This window comes from Hypanus sabinus, chromosome 25 (assembly GCF_030144855.1).
Source record: "Hypanus sabinus isolate sHypSab1 chromosome 25, sHypSab1.hap1, whole genome shotgun sequence".
Taxonomy (NCBI): domain Eukaryota; kingdom Metazoa; phylum Chordata; class Chondrichthyes; order Myliobatiformes; family Dasyatidae; genus Hypanus; species Hypanus sabinus.
The window spans coordinates 15,781,984-15,800,121 of NC_082730.1; the positions used below are offsets into that span (position 1 = coordinate 15,781,984).

General features: G+C 39.0%; 1 protein-coding gene across 1 annotated transcript in view; it reads left to right on the forward strand.

Moving 5' to 3' along the window:
• Window positions 1-18,138, forward strand: part of LOC132381042 (guanine nucleotide-binding protein G(i) subunit alpha-3) — a 34,620-nt gene that overhangs the window by 7,159 nt on the left and 9,323 nt on the right. The window contains exons 2-6 of the mRNA XM_059950156.1: window positions 9,489-9,531; window positions 10,284-10,425; window positions 11,314-11,471; window positions 13,156-13,284; window positions 15,327-15,456. Coding sequence (XP_059806139.1) covers window positions 9,489-9,531; window positions 10,284-10,425; window positions 11,314-11,471; window positions 13,156-13,284; window positions 15,327-15,456 — 602 coding nt within the window. The remainder of the gene's footprint in view (window positions 1-9,488; window positions 9,532-10,283; window positions 10,426-11,313; window positions 11,472-13,155; window positions 13,285-15,326; window positions 15,457-18,138) is intronic.

The window sequence follows — 18,138 nt, forward strand, 5'->3', positions numbered from 1 at the left end:
GAATAACAAAGGAAGGAATTATATTTGTAAGATATTAAACATGTTCTCATGCTTGTCATATTTAATTAGATCAGTAAAAAATTTGTTATTTTTCAATTTGAAAATCAAATTGATGCAGCTCTTTGCTTGTAATTATTTGTGCATGTAAGATTTTGTTATTTTACTCCACTTTCAATTGATAGTTCCTAGCGATATGCATGCAGTGATTTTAGTTTTTATTAAAATGACATGGAACAGTGTCCCGGAATCAAAGGTGATAACATGTCAGCATATAGGAGAGAGATTGAAAATCTGACTGAGTGGTGCCACAACAACAACCTCTTACTCAATAAATGACCAAGGAGCTGATTGTCAAGAACAAGGTGCAGAGTCCTCATTATGGGAAGTTGAAGTTGTGCAAGTGAAGTTATCCCCTCAGGTTCCTTAAGAGTCTCATGGTTGAGGGGTAATAATTGTTCCTGAACCTGGTGCTGTGAGTCCTGAAGCTGCTGTACCACCTTCCTTATGACAACAGTGAGAAGAGAGCATGGTCTGGATGGAGGGAAACTTTGGATGCTGCTTTCCTACTACAGTACTCAATAGTTGGGAATACAAATTGATACCCATGATGAAATGGGCCGTATCCACTGCTTTATGTAGGATTTGTTGTTCAAGTGCTGTGGTGTTTTCATACCAGGCTGTGATGCAACCAGTCAATGTGCTCTCCACCACACATCTATAGAAGTTTGTCTAAGTTTTAGATGACATAACAAATCTTCACAAACTTCTAAGAAAGTGGAGGCACTGCCATGCTTTTATTTTCAAGTCAAGTCAAGTTTATTGTCATTTCGACCGTAAGCTGCTGGTATAGTACACAGTAAAGACGAAACAAACTACACTAGACTACGTGAGACAGCACAAGGCTACACTAGACTACAAAAAACAACATAAAAACTGCACTAGTCTACAGACCTGCACAGGACTACATAAAGTGCACAAAACAGTGCAGGGCAGTACAATAATTAATAAACAAGACAATAGGCACAGTAGAGGACAAATTACAATATAATAATGATGTAGATGTCAGTCTAGACTCTGGGTATTGAGGAGTCTGATGGCTTGGGGGAAGAAACTGTTGCACAGTCTGGTTGTGAGAGTCTGAATGCTTCGGTACCTTTTGCCAGATGGCAGGAGGGAGAAGGGTTTGTGTGAGGGGTGTGTGGGGTCCTTTACAATACTGTTAGCTTTATGGGTGCAGTGTGCTGGGCCCAGGATAGATCCTCAAAAGTGATAACACCAAAGAATTTAAAGCAGTTGACCATCTCTACCTCTGATCACGCAATGAGGACTGGCTCATGAACCGCTGGTTTTCTCCCCTTGAAGTCAATAGTCAGTTACTTTGTCTTCCTGACATTGAGTGAGAAGTTGTTGTGGCACCACAAAACCAGATTTTTAATCTCCCTCCTATAGGCTAATTCATCACCACCTTTGATTTTGGAAAACAACAGTGGCATTGTCAGAAAACTTAAATATGGCATTGGAGCTGTGTTTAGCCCCTCACTTACAAGTGAGTAGAGTGGGGGCTAAGTACACAGCCTTGTGCTACACCTTTGCTGATGGAGCTTGTGGAAGAGATGTTATTGCCAATCCAAACTGACTGGTCTGCAAGTGAGCAAATCAAGGATCCAACTGCACAAGGGGATATTGAGGCCAAGGTCTTGAAGCTTATTGATTAGTTTTGAGGGGGTGATGGTATTGAATACTAAGCTGTATTCAATGAAGAACATCCCGATGTATGCCTCTTTGCTGTCCAGATGTTCCAGGGTTGTGAAGCACAATGAAATGGCATCTGCTGTCAACCTGTTGTGACGGTAGAAAATTGCAGCAATCCCAGTCTCGTCACAGGCAGGATTTGGTATGTTTTATCACCAACCTCTCAAAGCGCTTCATTAGAATGGATGTAAGTGCTACTGGATAGTAATTGAGACAGATTTCCACATTCTTCTGAACCACGTATAGTTGAAGCAGGTAGGTACCTCATACTGCCAAAGTGAGAGTTTAACACAGGCAAACACTCCAGCCAGTTGATTAGCATACCTTATCATCCAGTTCTTCCACCACTGTAGTGTTATGGCTATAGTGTTTTCCATGTACAAAAGGCACTGTAGGAGCATAATTGCAAACACGAGAACTCTTTCAGTTGTAGCTTCTCCTTCAGGGAAGTGTGATGTTAGCTTTTTGATTATATTCTGGAAAGAGTAGCATTCAGCAGAATGCAGTAGAAGCACCTATGCAATTGTTTAAAATCAAAATCAGCTTTGTTACCACCGACGTGGTGGAATTTGTTGCTTTGAGGCAGCTGTATAGTGCAAGACACAAAAAATACTATAAGTTACAATAAATAGTGCAAGAATCAGACCACAGAGGTGTATCTGGCAAGGTACTGAAAACCTGTGCCTATCAGCCTCTCACTGTTTTAACTGAAAGTTCCCACTTGATTCAAAATGACATAAATCATACCATTGTCCAAGAAGAGCAGAGTGAGCGCCTCAAGGGCTATCACCTGCTAGCACTCATATATATTCTTGAAGTGATTTGAGAGGTTGGTCATGGGTAAGATTAAGTATTTCTTGCAGAAAAGATAATATTGTTGTGTAGCAGGAAACAAAGCAATTATAGATACAGTGGCAGGAATGTGAAAGTTTGCAAATTAACTTGTTTTGTGAAGCTGAAAGAGTCTATCTTCAGCCACAAATAATAATGTGTATTTCACAGACTGCTTTCTAACACGTTAGAGTACTAATCACAGTGACATATGCAAACACTGATGCAAATCTCTTCCCTATACTTAAATAGCTTATATCTGGGCAAAATGTATCCCATCATTAGGGAGAGATGACTCATTATTTATTCACAAATTTAGAAATATAGTAGGATTTGTTAATTGCAGTATGGAGTTGCCTATAGGTACTATAATTAATTCAGATGAGTTGTTAGATAAGCTTTAATAATAAGGTTGTCTCTAAACCACTTTTTGGAATGCAACATCCCTACTTGTCTACTAAACAAGTTTTGTTCGTTGTTGCGTCTGTACAGATGCCACACTTGAAGTAGGGTGGGGGAAGAGGACTTTAATGCTACCCGTGGCACTTCTGTCGTTCTGGAATAAGTATTGGTAGTAAGCTGCACTTGACTCATTTTGATCTGTCAGTTTTTGTTACAGTTGTAATTACCACAGTTAAACATTGATTCTTTTATTCTTTAACACTTTAATCTCTCCTTAACTGGAACAGAAAATCGGCAAGTTAAACTTAAGCAAATGCTTAACCGTTCTCTCTGTATATGCATTGCATTTTATCTTGGCCCAATTTTAATTTGCATTTCAGAATATTGACACCAGCTGTATCTTGTATGTGGTTTTAAAATCTGAAATAATATCCAGTTTATTTTACATTTATAAAGGACACAGTTGAAGCTTTATGTTAAGTATTTTCTGGTGTTACGTATTCAGGCAACAACAAATATATGAGTTCGGCAAGGGTTTCTTATAATAAAACAACACGTTTATTAAACACAGAAAACAAACCCCCCAAAAGTAAACAAACACTACCGTAACCGGAAACAGCTGCTGAGCGGCTGTTCAAACAGTTCGTAAAGTGATATTCCAAAACAGTTCTTTGAAGTGATATTCCAAAACAGTTCTTAAAGTGATATTGCCAAAAGTTCAATATGCTCACAGTCCATTTAAAAGGAGAGACTTTACAGGACGATTTAAGTTCTCTTTCACGTCGCTTGCTTCGATTCCCGACGTCGAAATTCCCACGAAGAATTTACGAAACAGAACGGCTTAAAGGCACTGACCTTTCCTTCTCCACTACCTTCAATCCTTTCTAGGTAAACCTAGGGATTAACACGAAGATAGTCAACGAAATCCTTCCAAATAAGGATCAAACAAAGGTCGCCCCCGTTTCACCGTAGAAAGCGATTCTCCTCGATCTTTAACTTCCAACCTTGAATCTTCACTCTCCTTTAATTCTCAAACTAACAGAATCATAAAGAACCTGTTGGCATTAACCTTTTAAACTTTAGGCATTAAATAAAAACTTCATCCTTCAACTAAACTGCGTCATCACTTCAAACACGCAGTGGCATGAAGTCAACTTGGCAAATCCAGCCACGAACTGCCCCTCCTCACAGGGTGGGGTCTACCTTTTATAACCTGTAAAAAAAAAACCCGTCACATGATCTCTACTGGCGGGAAAATGATGTCATTCCACCATCAGAAGACCATCACCTCAAGTCCAGTATAGCTTCAACCCCAGTCACATGACAAGGGCTCCACTGTCATGTGTCACGAGTACGTAACACTGGAATGTTTTGCAGCTAACAAATGGGTAGACATTGCATTCCCTCTGGTAAATAGTTCACAAAGGACTCAAGAATTATAAAAATAAATATTAGAAAAATGCTGTAGTTGAGTTCTCTGAAAGGTCAGTTTCCCTATTTTGGGGAACTGCACAGTTAGCAAAGTAACATTTCTTACACAACATGAGAATTATGTTGGCAGTTTCTTTTAAATATAGCTAGTCAGGTAGTATCCCTTTAGCAAAAAGAAACATATAATTCACAAAATATTTCCTTCAGTTTCATTCAGTAGGTGAGAAATTTGACAAAATGCTTTGGACAGCACACACCATGGTCAATGATCAGATAGAGAGTTAAACATGTCTGTTTTCCTGCTGCTAATCCTGGCTCAGTGACCTGAGTCAGAAGACTGATCTTCATTATCATTCCATAGATTTGAACATTTATACTATCAGAAGTACTGAAATATTCGGGTGCTTTTTTTAAAAAAAAGTTGGCAGAAACATGAAATTGAAGCCTCAACTGGATGTTTTCCTTGTGTCCTAATGGACACAAATTTGTCAAGGTTGCAAATAAAGAAGATTTTTATGCTCATTCGCCATTGTTCTTTTTGGGACTTTGGTTAAGTTCTTAGAAAACTATTTGGGTAAAGTCTAAGTTGTGCTGTGTGAGCCTTATCTGATGAGCCATGTGGACAGGCTCAGACCAAATTTGGAAATAAATCAGCAGTAGAAGAAGCTACGAACTGCTTCTCTATTCACTGACGTAGTTCAACAGATTTCCAGTATTTGCGGTGATCTGATTTTCAACTTGTTTCAGTTTTTTGAACTGGGTGTTCCTTTTAAAGATTAGCACAGTCAACAACTTGATTTGCTATAAACTGCTTTAGCATGATTTTAAGGTTTTGGAAACCATATGTTGCCATGTGTACCCATTTTCTGGAACAAAAGCTCAGCCATTTTCTCGCCACAAACACTTGCACCTCCATCTTTTGCTCCACTAGCCACTGCATTCAGCATATCAACTTTTGACCCTTCCAGTATAATCCCAGCATCCATTCTCCTCCACAGCTTTTATTTTCCATGATGATCATTCTCCCCATGGCTCACTGATAATCTCATCCTCTTTTGCCCACGCTTCCCCATCTCTTGGCACTTTGTCCTGTACAGTAGGGGGTGCAATACTTGTCCCTTCATTATCTTCCTTGTCACCATTAAGGGGTTTAAATTGCCGTTCCATGTGAGACAGATTTATGTGCATTCCCTCCAGTGTGGTCTATTACATTTGATGCTCACAGTGTGGCTTCCTCTACATTGATGCGACCAATTGGTAGAGCAACTGCTCTCTATACACCAGGGGTCTCCAACCTTCTTTAGCACCGTGGACCAGTTTAATATTGACAATATTCTTGCGGACCAGCCAACGGTGGGGGTGTTTATCTCAACCGGAATATAGATGATAAGTTAACTATAAGTCACTTATAAGTGGCTAATACACTCAATTTTGTTTCTAAAAGGGTTTATCTAACGCATTTAATATTAAACACAGCGCATATTTTCCTCGCATGAATGTAGTGATAAGTCAGTTATAAGTCACTTATAAGTCAATAGCATCATAACATTTTAAGTAATGTTTGGATATTAACCACACAGCGCATATTTTCCTCATATGAACATATAAAATCATTGCCACACACCAATATTGCTGAATCAGTGGGAGCCCTGGGCTTGTTTCCCTGCAAGAAGACAGTCCCATCAAGGGGTGATGGGAGACAGCGATACTCGAAGGGGGTTCCTTATGTCCAGTCTATTCCGCAGTTTAGTTTTTGTTGCATTCATTGCAGAAAACCCCGCTTTGCAGAGATATGATGTTGGAAATGGAAGCAACGTTTTCAGTGCTTTTGTGGCTATCTCAGGATATTAAGCCTTGACTTTGATCCATAATGCCGGCAGAGATGTTATGTCAAACATACTTTTCAGCCCACTGTCATTTGCAAGCTCGAGTTGATCTTCTTCCCAAGCTGACATGAATGATTCACTGGGGACATTCACAATTGACCTATTCCTTTGCACGTCTTGGATAATTTGCGGTTGGGAAGTAATGCTCGAATTCTGTCGACTGCGAAGATAGGTGATCGCGCACCAGCTGTGAGAAGGACAGTGCAGCCTCAGTCTCTCCCAAAATCCCAGCTGATGTTGGGAACATGTCAAATATGCCCCTGTCCACTTGCCATCCCCACAGTTCCAGTTTGCCTTTGAAAGCAGACACTTTATCTGTCAACTTAATGACCGTTGTCATTCTCCCCTGAAGTGACAAATTGAGTTCATTGAGCAGATTGAAGATGTCACACAGATAAGCGAGTTTTGCTATCCACTCCTTGTCATTGAAGTGTGCTGCCAGTGGTGACTTTTTTCCTGAAAGAAATTTCTGTAGCAGCTCTCTTAACTCAAAAACCTAGCCAGGGCTCTCTCCCTTGATAGCCACTTGACTTCAGTGTGTAAGAGAAGGTATTTGTGATCTGCATCCATTTCCTTGCAAAGCTGCTCAAACAGACATGAGTTAAGGATTTTTGCTTTGATGTGATTGATAACTTCAACAATGTCACTCAATGCACTGTTAAGATCAGGTGAAAATTTTCAGCTAGCCAGCATTTCCCTGTGTATGACCGTGTGTAGACTGGCATTCAGGAGCAACCTTTTTGACTCGGGTAGTGAAACCAGACAGCCGACCAGTCATAGCTACAGCCCCATCTGTGCATATTCCAACACAGTCCAGTTTGCCTGACATGTAGTCATTCAAAGACCTGAATAGTTCTGTTATGTTGTGTTAGTTGGCAGCAGTAGCGCACACAATATATCCTCGTCCACATTGTCTTGAAATATATATCGCACATAAACCGTCAGTTATTTCCTTGTTGTGAACATTGGTAGACTCGTCGACCTGGATAGCATACCATGGTGACATATTAACAACAGCTGTGCTTCGATGTCCTCTGCTATGTCATCGATCCTCCTTGAAACTGGTAGCTGAAAGAGAAATCTGTGCCATCTTGTTAGCTGCAGCTTCTCCCAACAGTTCACGGCACATGTCCTTGGCAGCAGGCAGAATGAATTCTTCATCAACAGTGAAAGGCTTCTTAGCCTTAGCAATACAGCTGGCCACTAAGTATGATGCTCTCAGAGCAGCAGCATTTGTGGAGGTGGTGGCTCTCAGCACTTGCTTCTGTCCCGCCTGCTCACGTTTTTTCTGCTCAAAAAAGCTTAACGGGTTTGTCTTTAAGTGCAGTGTGCTTGGACTCAAGGTGTCAAAGCAGTTTTGAGGACTTCATTCTCTCATTAGACAGCTTGTCTCCACATATCACACACAGGAGACTTGGAGCGTGCAAGTCACCAGTCACATTAAAGCCATATTTTATGTACGACTCGTCGTATTTTCTGTTGAAGGAAGCTTTTTTTGCTGTCTCTGCGTTATCATCATTGTTAGTCCTTTTATATCCCCTACCACCTCTTCCAAAGAAACTCAAGCGATGTTTGTTTTTTACTCATCAAGTAGTTGTAGGTTAATGACGGACTGGTGACCTCATGTGGGTAATGACCTCGCATTAGGATCGCGTTCAGGTTCAACAGTGGGCGTGACAGGGAATGAGGAAAGGTGCAGCTGACTCATTGTTTTATACCACCAAATCATATAGTTTCCTTGCGGCCTGGTAGCACATGCTTTGTGGCCTGGTAGTTGGAGACCACTACTATCCACAATAGCTATCTTGAGCTACTCGACACATATAATTTCATCTCTCCTTACCATTGCCAACCAATCTATCTATGGTTTTCTCCATGCCATGGTGAGGCAAATACAAACTAGAATAGCATCTCGTATTCCATTAAGGTAGCCTGCAGCCTAATGGCATGAACATTGAATTTTGCAGTTTTGGATAAATATACTGTTACGAACCCCGTAACTGAGTCACTTACTAGCAAAGGTAGAGATGTCCGTTGAAGTCTGATGATGCTATTGTTAACAGTATTTATTAGTAAAAATACACAAAAATAATATCAATGCAAATATACAGATAATTTACGTTGTCAATACTAAATCTAAAAGTGCGGGTATAATAATAATCAATAAGAAATAAGCTCTATCGTCGTCTAGGGGATAATGTATTGTCCAATGGAAATATATAGTTCATTCAGTTCATACAGCTGCCGTCTTTTGGTTGTCGCTGTGTTGCACTTTGTTGGAGAGAGAGAGATAATGGGAACATTTACTGCTACGGGTTTTTCCAACCTTCCTTTATGATTTCGATCCGTCAGGTGTCTCGTTGTCGTGGCCATTCACTTGTGGCCTCTCCTTTAGCTAAACTGTTCTTCCGTGGTGAGCCTGCCACCCCAGGCAAAGGGAGGACACACACGAGCCCCCACCGGCTTTCGCTATCAAACGCTGTCACTGGATTTCTAGCATTTCTCCTGGTGCATCTAAAGGGGTTGTTCCCCAGACCCCTCTTTTATCCTTACTCACGGGGTCTCAGATGTCAATCAGTTTGGGATGATGCAATCCCTCAACCAGACCACTCTGGTTGTCCCCTGAGGGGTTTCAATGAATAGTACAGTACTCAATACACAATTCCGTCTCCAAGAGACAATGGCCGTTATCAGTGGTTCCATTCCGCTGATGTCAGCACACATTCCAAACCTTGTGTATTCTGGGTGTCTCTCTCTCATTTCCTGGGTCTCAGACCCGAAATAACAGTGATCTTGCGATTCTCAAAAAGGAGGGGGGCGACTTTGTACCCTTCGGCCCCAGATTTGCTTCACATTCGTAACAATACCCTTCTGTGTTCATTTCCCATTCTCATCACTGTCCTTTCCCTTTTTTCACCTCTTCCATCCCTTTTATTATGAAGACTCATAACCATCATAGATCTATACCTTTTTTTTTAACCCCCCCTCCCTTGCCCAGTTCACCTTTCCTATTCTGCTTCTCCACCTAGTTCCATCTGTCTTCCTTATCTGGTTCCACTATCTCATAAGCCCCAAGTATTTGAAATGTGTACTTTGATAATACTAAACAAAATAAAGTGCTTGATGATAGTCACAAAGACTTGTAACTACTGCCACAACTCAGTACTTGCATTTTTTTATTTGCAGGTGCTGGAGAATCTGGCAAAAGTACCATTGTGAAACAAATGAAGTGAGTAAGCCAGTTTCATCTGAGTTTTTGACCTTGGTTGTGTGATAATTTAACAACAAAGTCCACAATTAAATGTAGATTGTCTTGCTGTCCAAATTGATATCAGCTTCAGGATAAATGTGGATTTAGTAGTACTTGTGTATCCCTATTTTGAAATGCTTTGTATTTTGTATTCTGTTTTGATTTGATGAGTAATATAGTTGCACATTATAAATGATTCTGATATCACGTATTGTGAATTTGTTCCCAAGTTTATTATAGTTCCAAGCTTGATAAAAAATTTTACAATTTTTTGTAAGCATAAGGGATTCTGATTATACACTATGTTCTTTTGTTTCTAAAGTTTTATTGATTGGTTTTCAAATGTTTCCACTATTTGCAAGATTAAACAGGAGTCCTTGGAGAGGAAGTAGTATCTATGCTATGTGCTCTTGTATTGTTCCAAAATGTGTTATCAAATGAGATAGAAGAAAAGATTTTATCTATAAATTATTTTATTATGATAGCTGCATGTTATCTAACTGGAAGCAGATATTAATATTCAAAGCACTCTTTTATTCACCATAGCTAGTTAATTTAAAATGGAGACCTACAAAACAGATAGTTAAATGTTTCATAATTATTCAGATAAGATTGCTTGTATATGATCTGGTTTGTTAGATAGTAGTATATTTTTGTTGTAAAATTGTCAGTAATGTGGTAAACATTTGTTACTTTTGTAATAGCAACTTTTCTGCCCCTTTCTATTGCAGAATCATTCATGAAGATGGGTACTCTGAAGAGGAGTGCAAACAATATAAAGCAGTAGTTTACAGCAATACAATTCAGTCTATTATTGCTATCATCAGGGCTATGGGACGGTTGAAGGTTGATTTTGGAGACCCATCAAGAGCTGTGAGTTTCTTTAATATATTCTTTTGCACTAATGAACTGAAGTACTTTGGGGATACATAACTGTAAAATAAATATTATAGCTGTATTTTTGATGATCTTGGGGAAAGTATACTAAAAGTATCTTTGTTTTCTGCATTTAAAATGTCTGAATGGGAGCACATGTATGGAGGACATGGCTTGATTGTGAGGGTGCAATCAAGCTGTCATTTTGTTTACTGTAATCAACTAGATTGCTGACACTCACTGTATAAATAATGGTACTTTTGCTATGGTGCCAGAGAACAGCAGCTTTGAAATCTTACTCAGGAGTGAATCTAAACTATGTAAAGAAGAAAACTGCTGGTAATTTCTAGGGTATAATGAGAAAAACTCTGATTTCCACCTTTCTAAAAGTTGTTAGAAATATTGTGTTTTCTAGCTGCATCCATAAATTTAGGAACAGAAATGAATTATCCTTAAAGTATTGGATAAATTAATGATGGCACCATTCAATTTTCTCCTTGAGGCTTTCAAATTAGCACAATTTGTAATTAATATTTTATGGGCAACTGAAGAGGTTAAATATTGACAGTTGGTATTACTTGACCAAATCTAGAGGTTGGCCGTTATATATTTAGGCACTCAAAGCCTGAGTTTTTGCAATCATGCCACTGGGGGAAAAATATATTATTGTTACCATTTTGTCATTAACTTTTTTTGGCCACAAGTTTAATTTTTTAAATATTGCCTGAAGGTGTACAATTAATTTAGCAAATACATTTTGCTGTTTTGTTGTATGTTATATTGAATAATATAAAAAGAAAATATTTGTTCAATTGTTCAAATGAACTTGAGTAATATGTGCTTGAGAAATTTCCTGTCACCTTAAAGCATTTTGTTTGTATCTAGGATGATGCTCGCCAATTGTTTATCCTAGCAGGGTCTACAGAGGAAGGGATCATGACAGCAGAATTAGCAGGAGTTATCAAACGGTTGTGGCAAGATAGTGGTGTTCAGGCTTGTTTTGGTAGATCAAGAGAATATCAACTGAATGACTCTGCATCATAGTAAGTTTTACAGCTAAAATATTAGCCACTTCACAGATAATTTACTGTTGTGTTCACCCTTTGGTATTTATCACATCCACCTGATAAAGATTAAACAGGTCTTGATTACCTTTGAGAGTGAATAACAGTCAACTCCCATCTGTTTGAAGTTTGTAAAACTGCTTACTAGTCTTGTTGCTTTTATTCAGAATATGAATACTGCTTAGATTATACTTTAATCATGATCTCTCCATGTTGAAGTGTCTGGAGCCACCTATTTTCACACTTTAGTCTACCATATCCCAACCCCATTGGACTTGATCTCTTGGCCAATGTTCTTTCATGGATAGCTAAAAACAAAAACTGTCTAGCTTATTCTTGCAGTTTTGTTGTTTGTGCTGACTGTTTTGTTTGCTATATTTTAAGTCATTAGCTATGTACCTTGAACATCCTTTGCAAATTTTGTAAATTCTTGTAGTTTTTAACTCATTGACCACCGTTCCAGAGACAGATGATGGTTGCTCCAAAGCACAAACTAGTTAGTTTTCAAATTACCTTGTTTTATTATATTTGGTTAATCAGAGCCTATCTTTTTGATTGCCATTTCACCTGAAGTTTTATTTTGTATAATAATGGTGCACTTAATTTGATAAGTAATGTTGGTTACTGAAAGTCAGTTTCACTCCACTGTTTAACAGCTATAAGTGGTTGACTCTGATGTGTAAATTACCATGAAGCATTGGCACCATTAGCAGCTCTAACTATAATAGCAGAGCTGCAAATAAATGAAACTCAGATGAGTATCATTTAATAATGTGTCGTCAGTTTCATCAGAGGTAGAAGCAGCAAGTGTTATAAGGAACTTGCTGTTCTGAAAAATATTTTGAAAATCATAACATGAACAAGTACTTAATCTATTTTGTTTTAAAAACTACCTTTCCTTAATTTTGAAGATAGAGCGCCACAATAATGTAGCAGTTAGTGGAACATTATTACTGCTCAGGGCACCAGAGTTAAACTCTTTAAGAAACTTTGTGTGTTCTTTCCATGAGTGTGTGGGTTTCCTCTCACATTCCAAAGGCTTACTGGTGAGTAGGCATATTGGTCATTGTAAATTGTCCTGTAATTAGGCTAGGGCTAAATAGATGGGTTACTGAGCAGTGTGGTTCACTGGGCTAGAAGGGCCTGTTCCATGCTGCAAGTTTAAATAAATAATTATCTAGAAATGGAGTAATGATAATGATAATTCAAGTGAATAGCTATAGCTATTTATCTCTTGCAGTCAATTAAAGTGAACACTTAAAGCATCTGTTAAGATGCACAGGAATTTCTGTATTAAGTGAGTCTTTCACACTTGTAGCTTATATAATTTGATGGAAGGATATGGTACCGCAAATAGGTTCTACATTTTGCATAACAGCCCCCTGCCAGGTCTCATTTGAATCTAAAGTGCATCCTCTTTTGATCAATGTGGATGAATTTCCCAGGGTCCACTACTGTTTATCCTACTGACTTTTGGCTAATTAGTACCAGTTTTGTTGATTCATTTGGTGGAGTGTTGCATTTTGTCTCACCACTTAAAGATTTCATCAGCGCATATTCTCTGCAATTAATGCTGATCAAATTGGAAAGTAACTGGTGCTTGGAAGCGCTGAATTAATGGTGGGAGTTGGTTTTGATTTTGTTTACTTAATTTTTTTTTTAGTTATTTGAATGATGTGGATAGAATATCCTTACAAAGCTACATCCCAACTCAACAAGATGTCTTGAGGACCAGAGTAAAAACCACGGGTATAGTGGAGACGCACTTTACCTTCAAAGAGCTATATTTTAAGTGAGTAATATTGTTCTTAATCACAGTGAACATTATTATCAACCATAAATGTAGCTTTCCTTGGGTCATACTGCATCATGTTGATCCTGATTATTCTTTAACTGTCATTGTAACTATAACCAGACTAGACTTTGCCACTCTGGTACTTTTCATAATGAGGCTAATTTTATTTTTACTCCTGATCAGGCTAAATGATATGTAATAATAAGTGTCTTGGCCAGGGCTCCAAATGCATTGGATTATCTTTTCATGAGTGAAAGGAAAAAAGTAGAAGAATGAATAATAAAGGATAACACATAGAAGTAGTTAAATTAGAGGGATCCTAAAGAGGCAGGATTTTTTTAAAAGCTAAGTTACCAGTAGGGGACCATATTATAACAAAAGCTGATTGTGGCATTTAATGTTTGAAAATAAATCCTTGCCAGGTTAAGCATATGTATTGTACAACCATTTGTAATGCATTGGGTAGACAACTGACAGCCCACCCAATGTATGGAGAAATCATTGAATGGGAAAAGACCACGTCCTATCAGGCTTGCCTTTTATAATTAATGATACAAAGATAATTGAGTATTCAGGAGATCCAGAAATAACTAGAGGGAAATAGGAGAACCATCAAAACTGCAACTATCCACAGTTAATCATATTTTAAAGAAGCAAACTATCCTGTGAAAAATAATTTACATTTGAATTAGGGAACCTTTGCAAACCTGAAAATTATTGCCTTGTGACATCAGGAAACTGGATGAAAAGAGTGACAGGAAAAAAACATCAATTATAAATTTAAAAAACTGAAATTAAATAACCACCTGCAGCAGTTCCTTTTCTGAATATCTTGTCACCTTGGGGCTAGGCATTTCATTAAAGTTTTCATGGCATAATTTTAGAACTTTTACAAGATGCTTTTGACTTAAATGATAGGAATTTTGCTTTGTTAGAGCAATTGCATTTATAGAATGGTAACCAAACTGGTGTCTACTTGACCTGTAAGCACTTTGCAACTTCTATTCTTCTGAACTGTCTTTTAAAAAGCGCTCCCCTCTCCCCATCAGCCGAAGTTTGGTTACAACACGGAAGTAGAGCATGCATACTCAATTAAAACCTTACCACTGGTTCTCATTCTCTTCCCCCCAACTCCGCACATTCTTTCCTTTCAAGTATTTGAGTTCATGTGGAATGCTACTGTTGAGTCTGATACCTTCTACATCTGGCATTGCATTTCAAGCAGAACCAGACAAAACTAACATGAGATGTTTGGTTCTTTTCCTACATAACTGCATTAGACACATTCTGTTTCTTAAACCCTACAGCAATAGGAATAATTTTCCTCTATCTACTATCTATATTTTTTGTAACTTTCAACAATTCCAATCAAATTCTGGCGCTCTTAAAAAAAAACAAAACAAACCCAGCTTCTGTAGTCTGTCCATTAGTTAAAATCCTGCACTGAAGAAAATAATTTCTTCTGCACTTTTTTTTTCGGAATACTTTTTGCATCTCCCTGAAGTTTAGTACCAGAATTGGACATTCTACAATAATCGTGACTCAGCTCATGTTTTATAGAAGTTCCTTTCATCTGTATTGTCCCTTTTATGAAACTAAGGACCAGCTCTACTCTTTTAACTTATTTCTTCCAGGAGCCTTGCCAATTTCATTGAGCTAAGCATTATCAAGATCCTACATAAATATAGAATTGCCTCAAGTTAGTTTAAATCTCCTTTCCCAAATGTAACACGTTAAGATTACTCTAGTACAGTATCAGGATGGCAATAAATATTTTCAGTATGGAATTATTATAAAAGAATTTCAAGATAAAAGTTTCCTTGTATATTCAGCTTTGGAGTGTATTGCATAGAATTCTATTGAGCTGTAAGAATTGTATTATGATTGCAGTATATAAACTTGCAGCATGTGTTCTAAAGTATTCAAGTGCATCAATGCCCTGTTAACTCCTGGTGTTTGAGTTAATTTTTTTTCTGAGATCAAAATATTAATTGTTTTTATTTGATGCATTAAAAAATCTAATATTATCATTGTCTAAGGATGTTTGATGTAGGAGGACAAAGATCAGAACGAAAAAAGTGGATTCACTGCTTTGAAGGTGTAACTGCAATAATATTCTGTGTGGCACTCAGTGATTACGATCTTGTACTTGCTGAAGATGAGGAAATGGTGCGTACCTTTTGTATTCTAATTAATATATCCATTTTCCAGCGGAGTCAGCCAAGATTGTCTTATCACAAACAAGAGAAAATCTGTAGATGCTGAAAATCTAAGACTCTGTCTTTAAAGGATTTTGCAAATTGGCTGTGACATTGTGTAAATGCTAAAATTGAGTGCTATGGAATTTCACTTTAGTTTACAAGGGTACTTATTAAAGTGGCTGAATTGACTGTTTAGAAATACTAAGGACATGCATTTAAAACATTGCTCTTAATCAGGAAAGCAACAATAGTTCTTGGTGTATCAACTGATCTTGTACAACTAATCACTTCACAGATAATGGGCAGCTTGTATGAAGAGTAAAAAGGGCTGTATATAATCAGAAATGCATCAGGTGATACAGAACTTAGGGTTAAAAGAACTCCAGTTTTAGGATTCTAAAAAGCACTTGGGCAATTTAAAATCCTATCATTTAGAAAAAAAATACACTTTAGAAATGAATGTAGATTATACCACATGCTGAGTGAAGAACTTAATTCCTTTTAATGCATATCAAGATCCAAATGGCATCAATTTCTCAAAAAATAATACTTTAAAGGTGATAATTTAAAAGAAGAAATCAAATTCTGACAACAAAGGCGAGGTTGGTAACATATGATGTATTTTAATAATAGAATAATAAATGTGTATTAGGGTAACTCAGAGATTTTTGTGATCTAAAAAGATTACAAAATATGAATAGATTTTATATTCTAAGTGTTGTGCTAAAGTTGTGTAACCCCCTGGGTCACCTCAGGCTCGCTCAGCTCGTTCTTGTCTAGGGGAAGCAGCCTTCAGCCCCGCCAAACTGGGTAATCAGCTGGTGTGGATGCTGTGTGATGTCCCCGCCTCACCCAAAAACACCATATGCGATTAAATGAGTACAATTTATAAAGGTTACTATAACTAAGTGATTAATAACAATACAGTATATATGAAGGAAAAACAATAAAGAAAAGGCGCCAAACTTATCAAAGTCCAAACCACTTCGTGCACAACAGTTGGAGCTCAATTACTGAAGTCTTCTGGCCACCATTCGATCCCCTCCAAACTCCTCGACTCGCAGCTTAGGACCACCCGAAGTACTCAACCAAGCACATCTATCGTCGTCTCCTCTCCTCCTGGCCTTGGACCCCCCCCCAGGGGTCCGTTCCTCACCCAGTTTACAGCATTGCGTCCTCTCTCTCTCTCACCCCCTCACGCCGATCTGCCCAAAAGCCCACCAACAATAGCTTACAGACTCAGAAGAAAGAACAACATTAATCCCAATTGGTTTACAAAGGAATACAATTCTCGTTATCAGTAAATTTTAACCCAAACAAGCTTCCAGCACTCTCTCGTAACAAAGAAGCATTCCTACTTTTAACAAAACAAAGAAGCCATTTTGATTACATACACAGTAACAAAGAAAAAGAAGAAATCCCCTTTATACTCTCCCCCCACCAAATAAAAGTCATGTCCTCATGACTATTAAATAACTCGCCACCTTTCCTGCCAACACACCCTAACCCAAGCACAACAGTGACATCTCCTCCCCACACAGTAAACCTCACGCCCTGTTCCTCAGGCGCTACATAGGCCAACTATCTGGGAGTTCCCTAACCCTTCTGAGACCTCTGTACCCCCTCACCTAAACCCTTCAGGCTGGGACACAACTGGGGATACCTTGAGCCCACTACCAACTCCTCTCTCAACCTCTCACTCATGCCCCCCACTGCACACAGCTAACCCTCCCCTCTACACCTGACTCAGTGGGAGAAGGGCCAAAGGTCTCTTCCTCAATCGAGGGAAAGTCAGCAAAAGGCGGCATGTACCACACATCCAGCACATTATCCATTGAATCTGTATTCTTCCTCAGTTCTGCGATCGGTAGCTGCTGTTTGATTTTCTCCAAACAGAAACACATGGCCTGCACTGCTGCTGCAGTCTCTTCAGCCTCCCGTTCAGTATTCACTGCACTTCTGTCCAGCTTTTTCTTCCTCATGACTTCCAGATCAACTTTCTCCAGTCTCTCAGTCTTCATTTCAAACTTGATTCTGTAGAGACAGTCACTCATGAGCTGCAACCTTCGCCAGCCCTGGCACGTGTCCAGAAAACACTTTAACTCTGTAGTTCTCAGCCGCTCCTGCAACAACCTCACTTCATATTCTCCTGAGGCAAATCCAAATACCAAGAGATCATCCACATACACCAAAACTCCAAACGCCTCCACATCCCCCATGGTCTTCCACATGCCCTGCAGGAAGGTTGCAAGGGCTCCAGATATGCCCTGTGGCATCTTTTCGGACCGGAATACTCCTAGGGAATTTATAACGGCCGTCTTCTCCTTGTCGGCCCCACTCATTGGGATCTGGCAACATCCACTCCTCAGATCCAGCACCTTAAACCACTTCGCACCACTTAGATAGGCCATCGCCTCTTTGGCCCTCAGGGCCATATTCTGGTCACTGACAGTGCGCCTCTTCAGCGCAATATAATCCACACACAAGCTGCCTACGTCTTCCGTGGCTTCAGGGGCCAGTTGCCGCAACCTCTCTCTCCGAGGTGTCTTCAGCGGTCAACTCCCCTCCCTCATGGTATTTTGCAGCGTCCTCTAAGAGGGTCTCACCCTCAGATACTTCCCCCAGGCCATACCACCACCGGCTCTTGTTT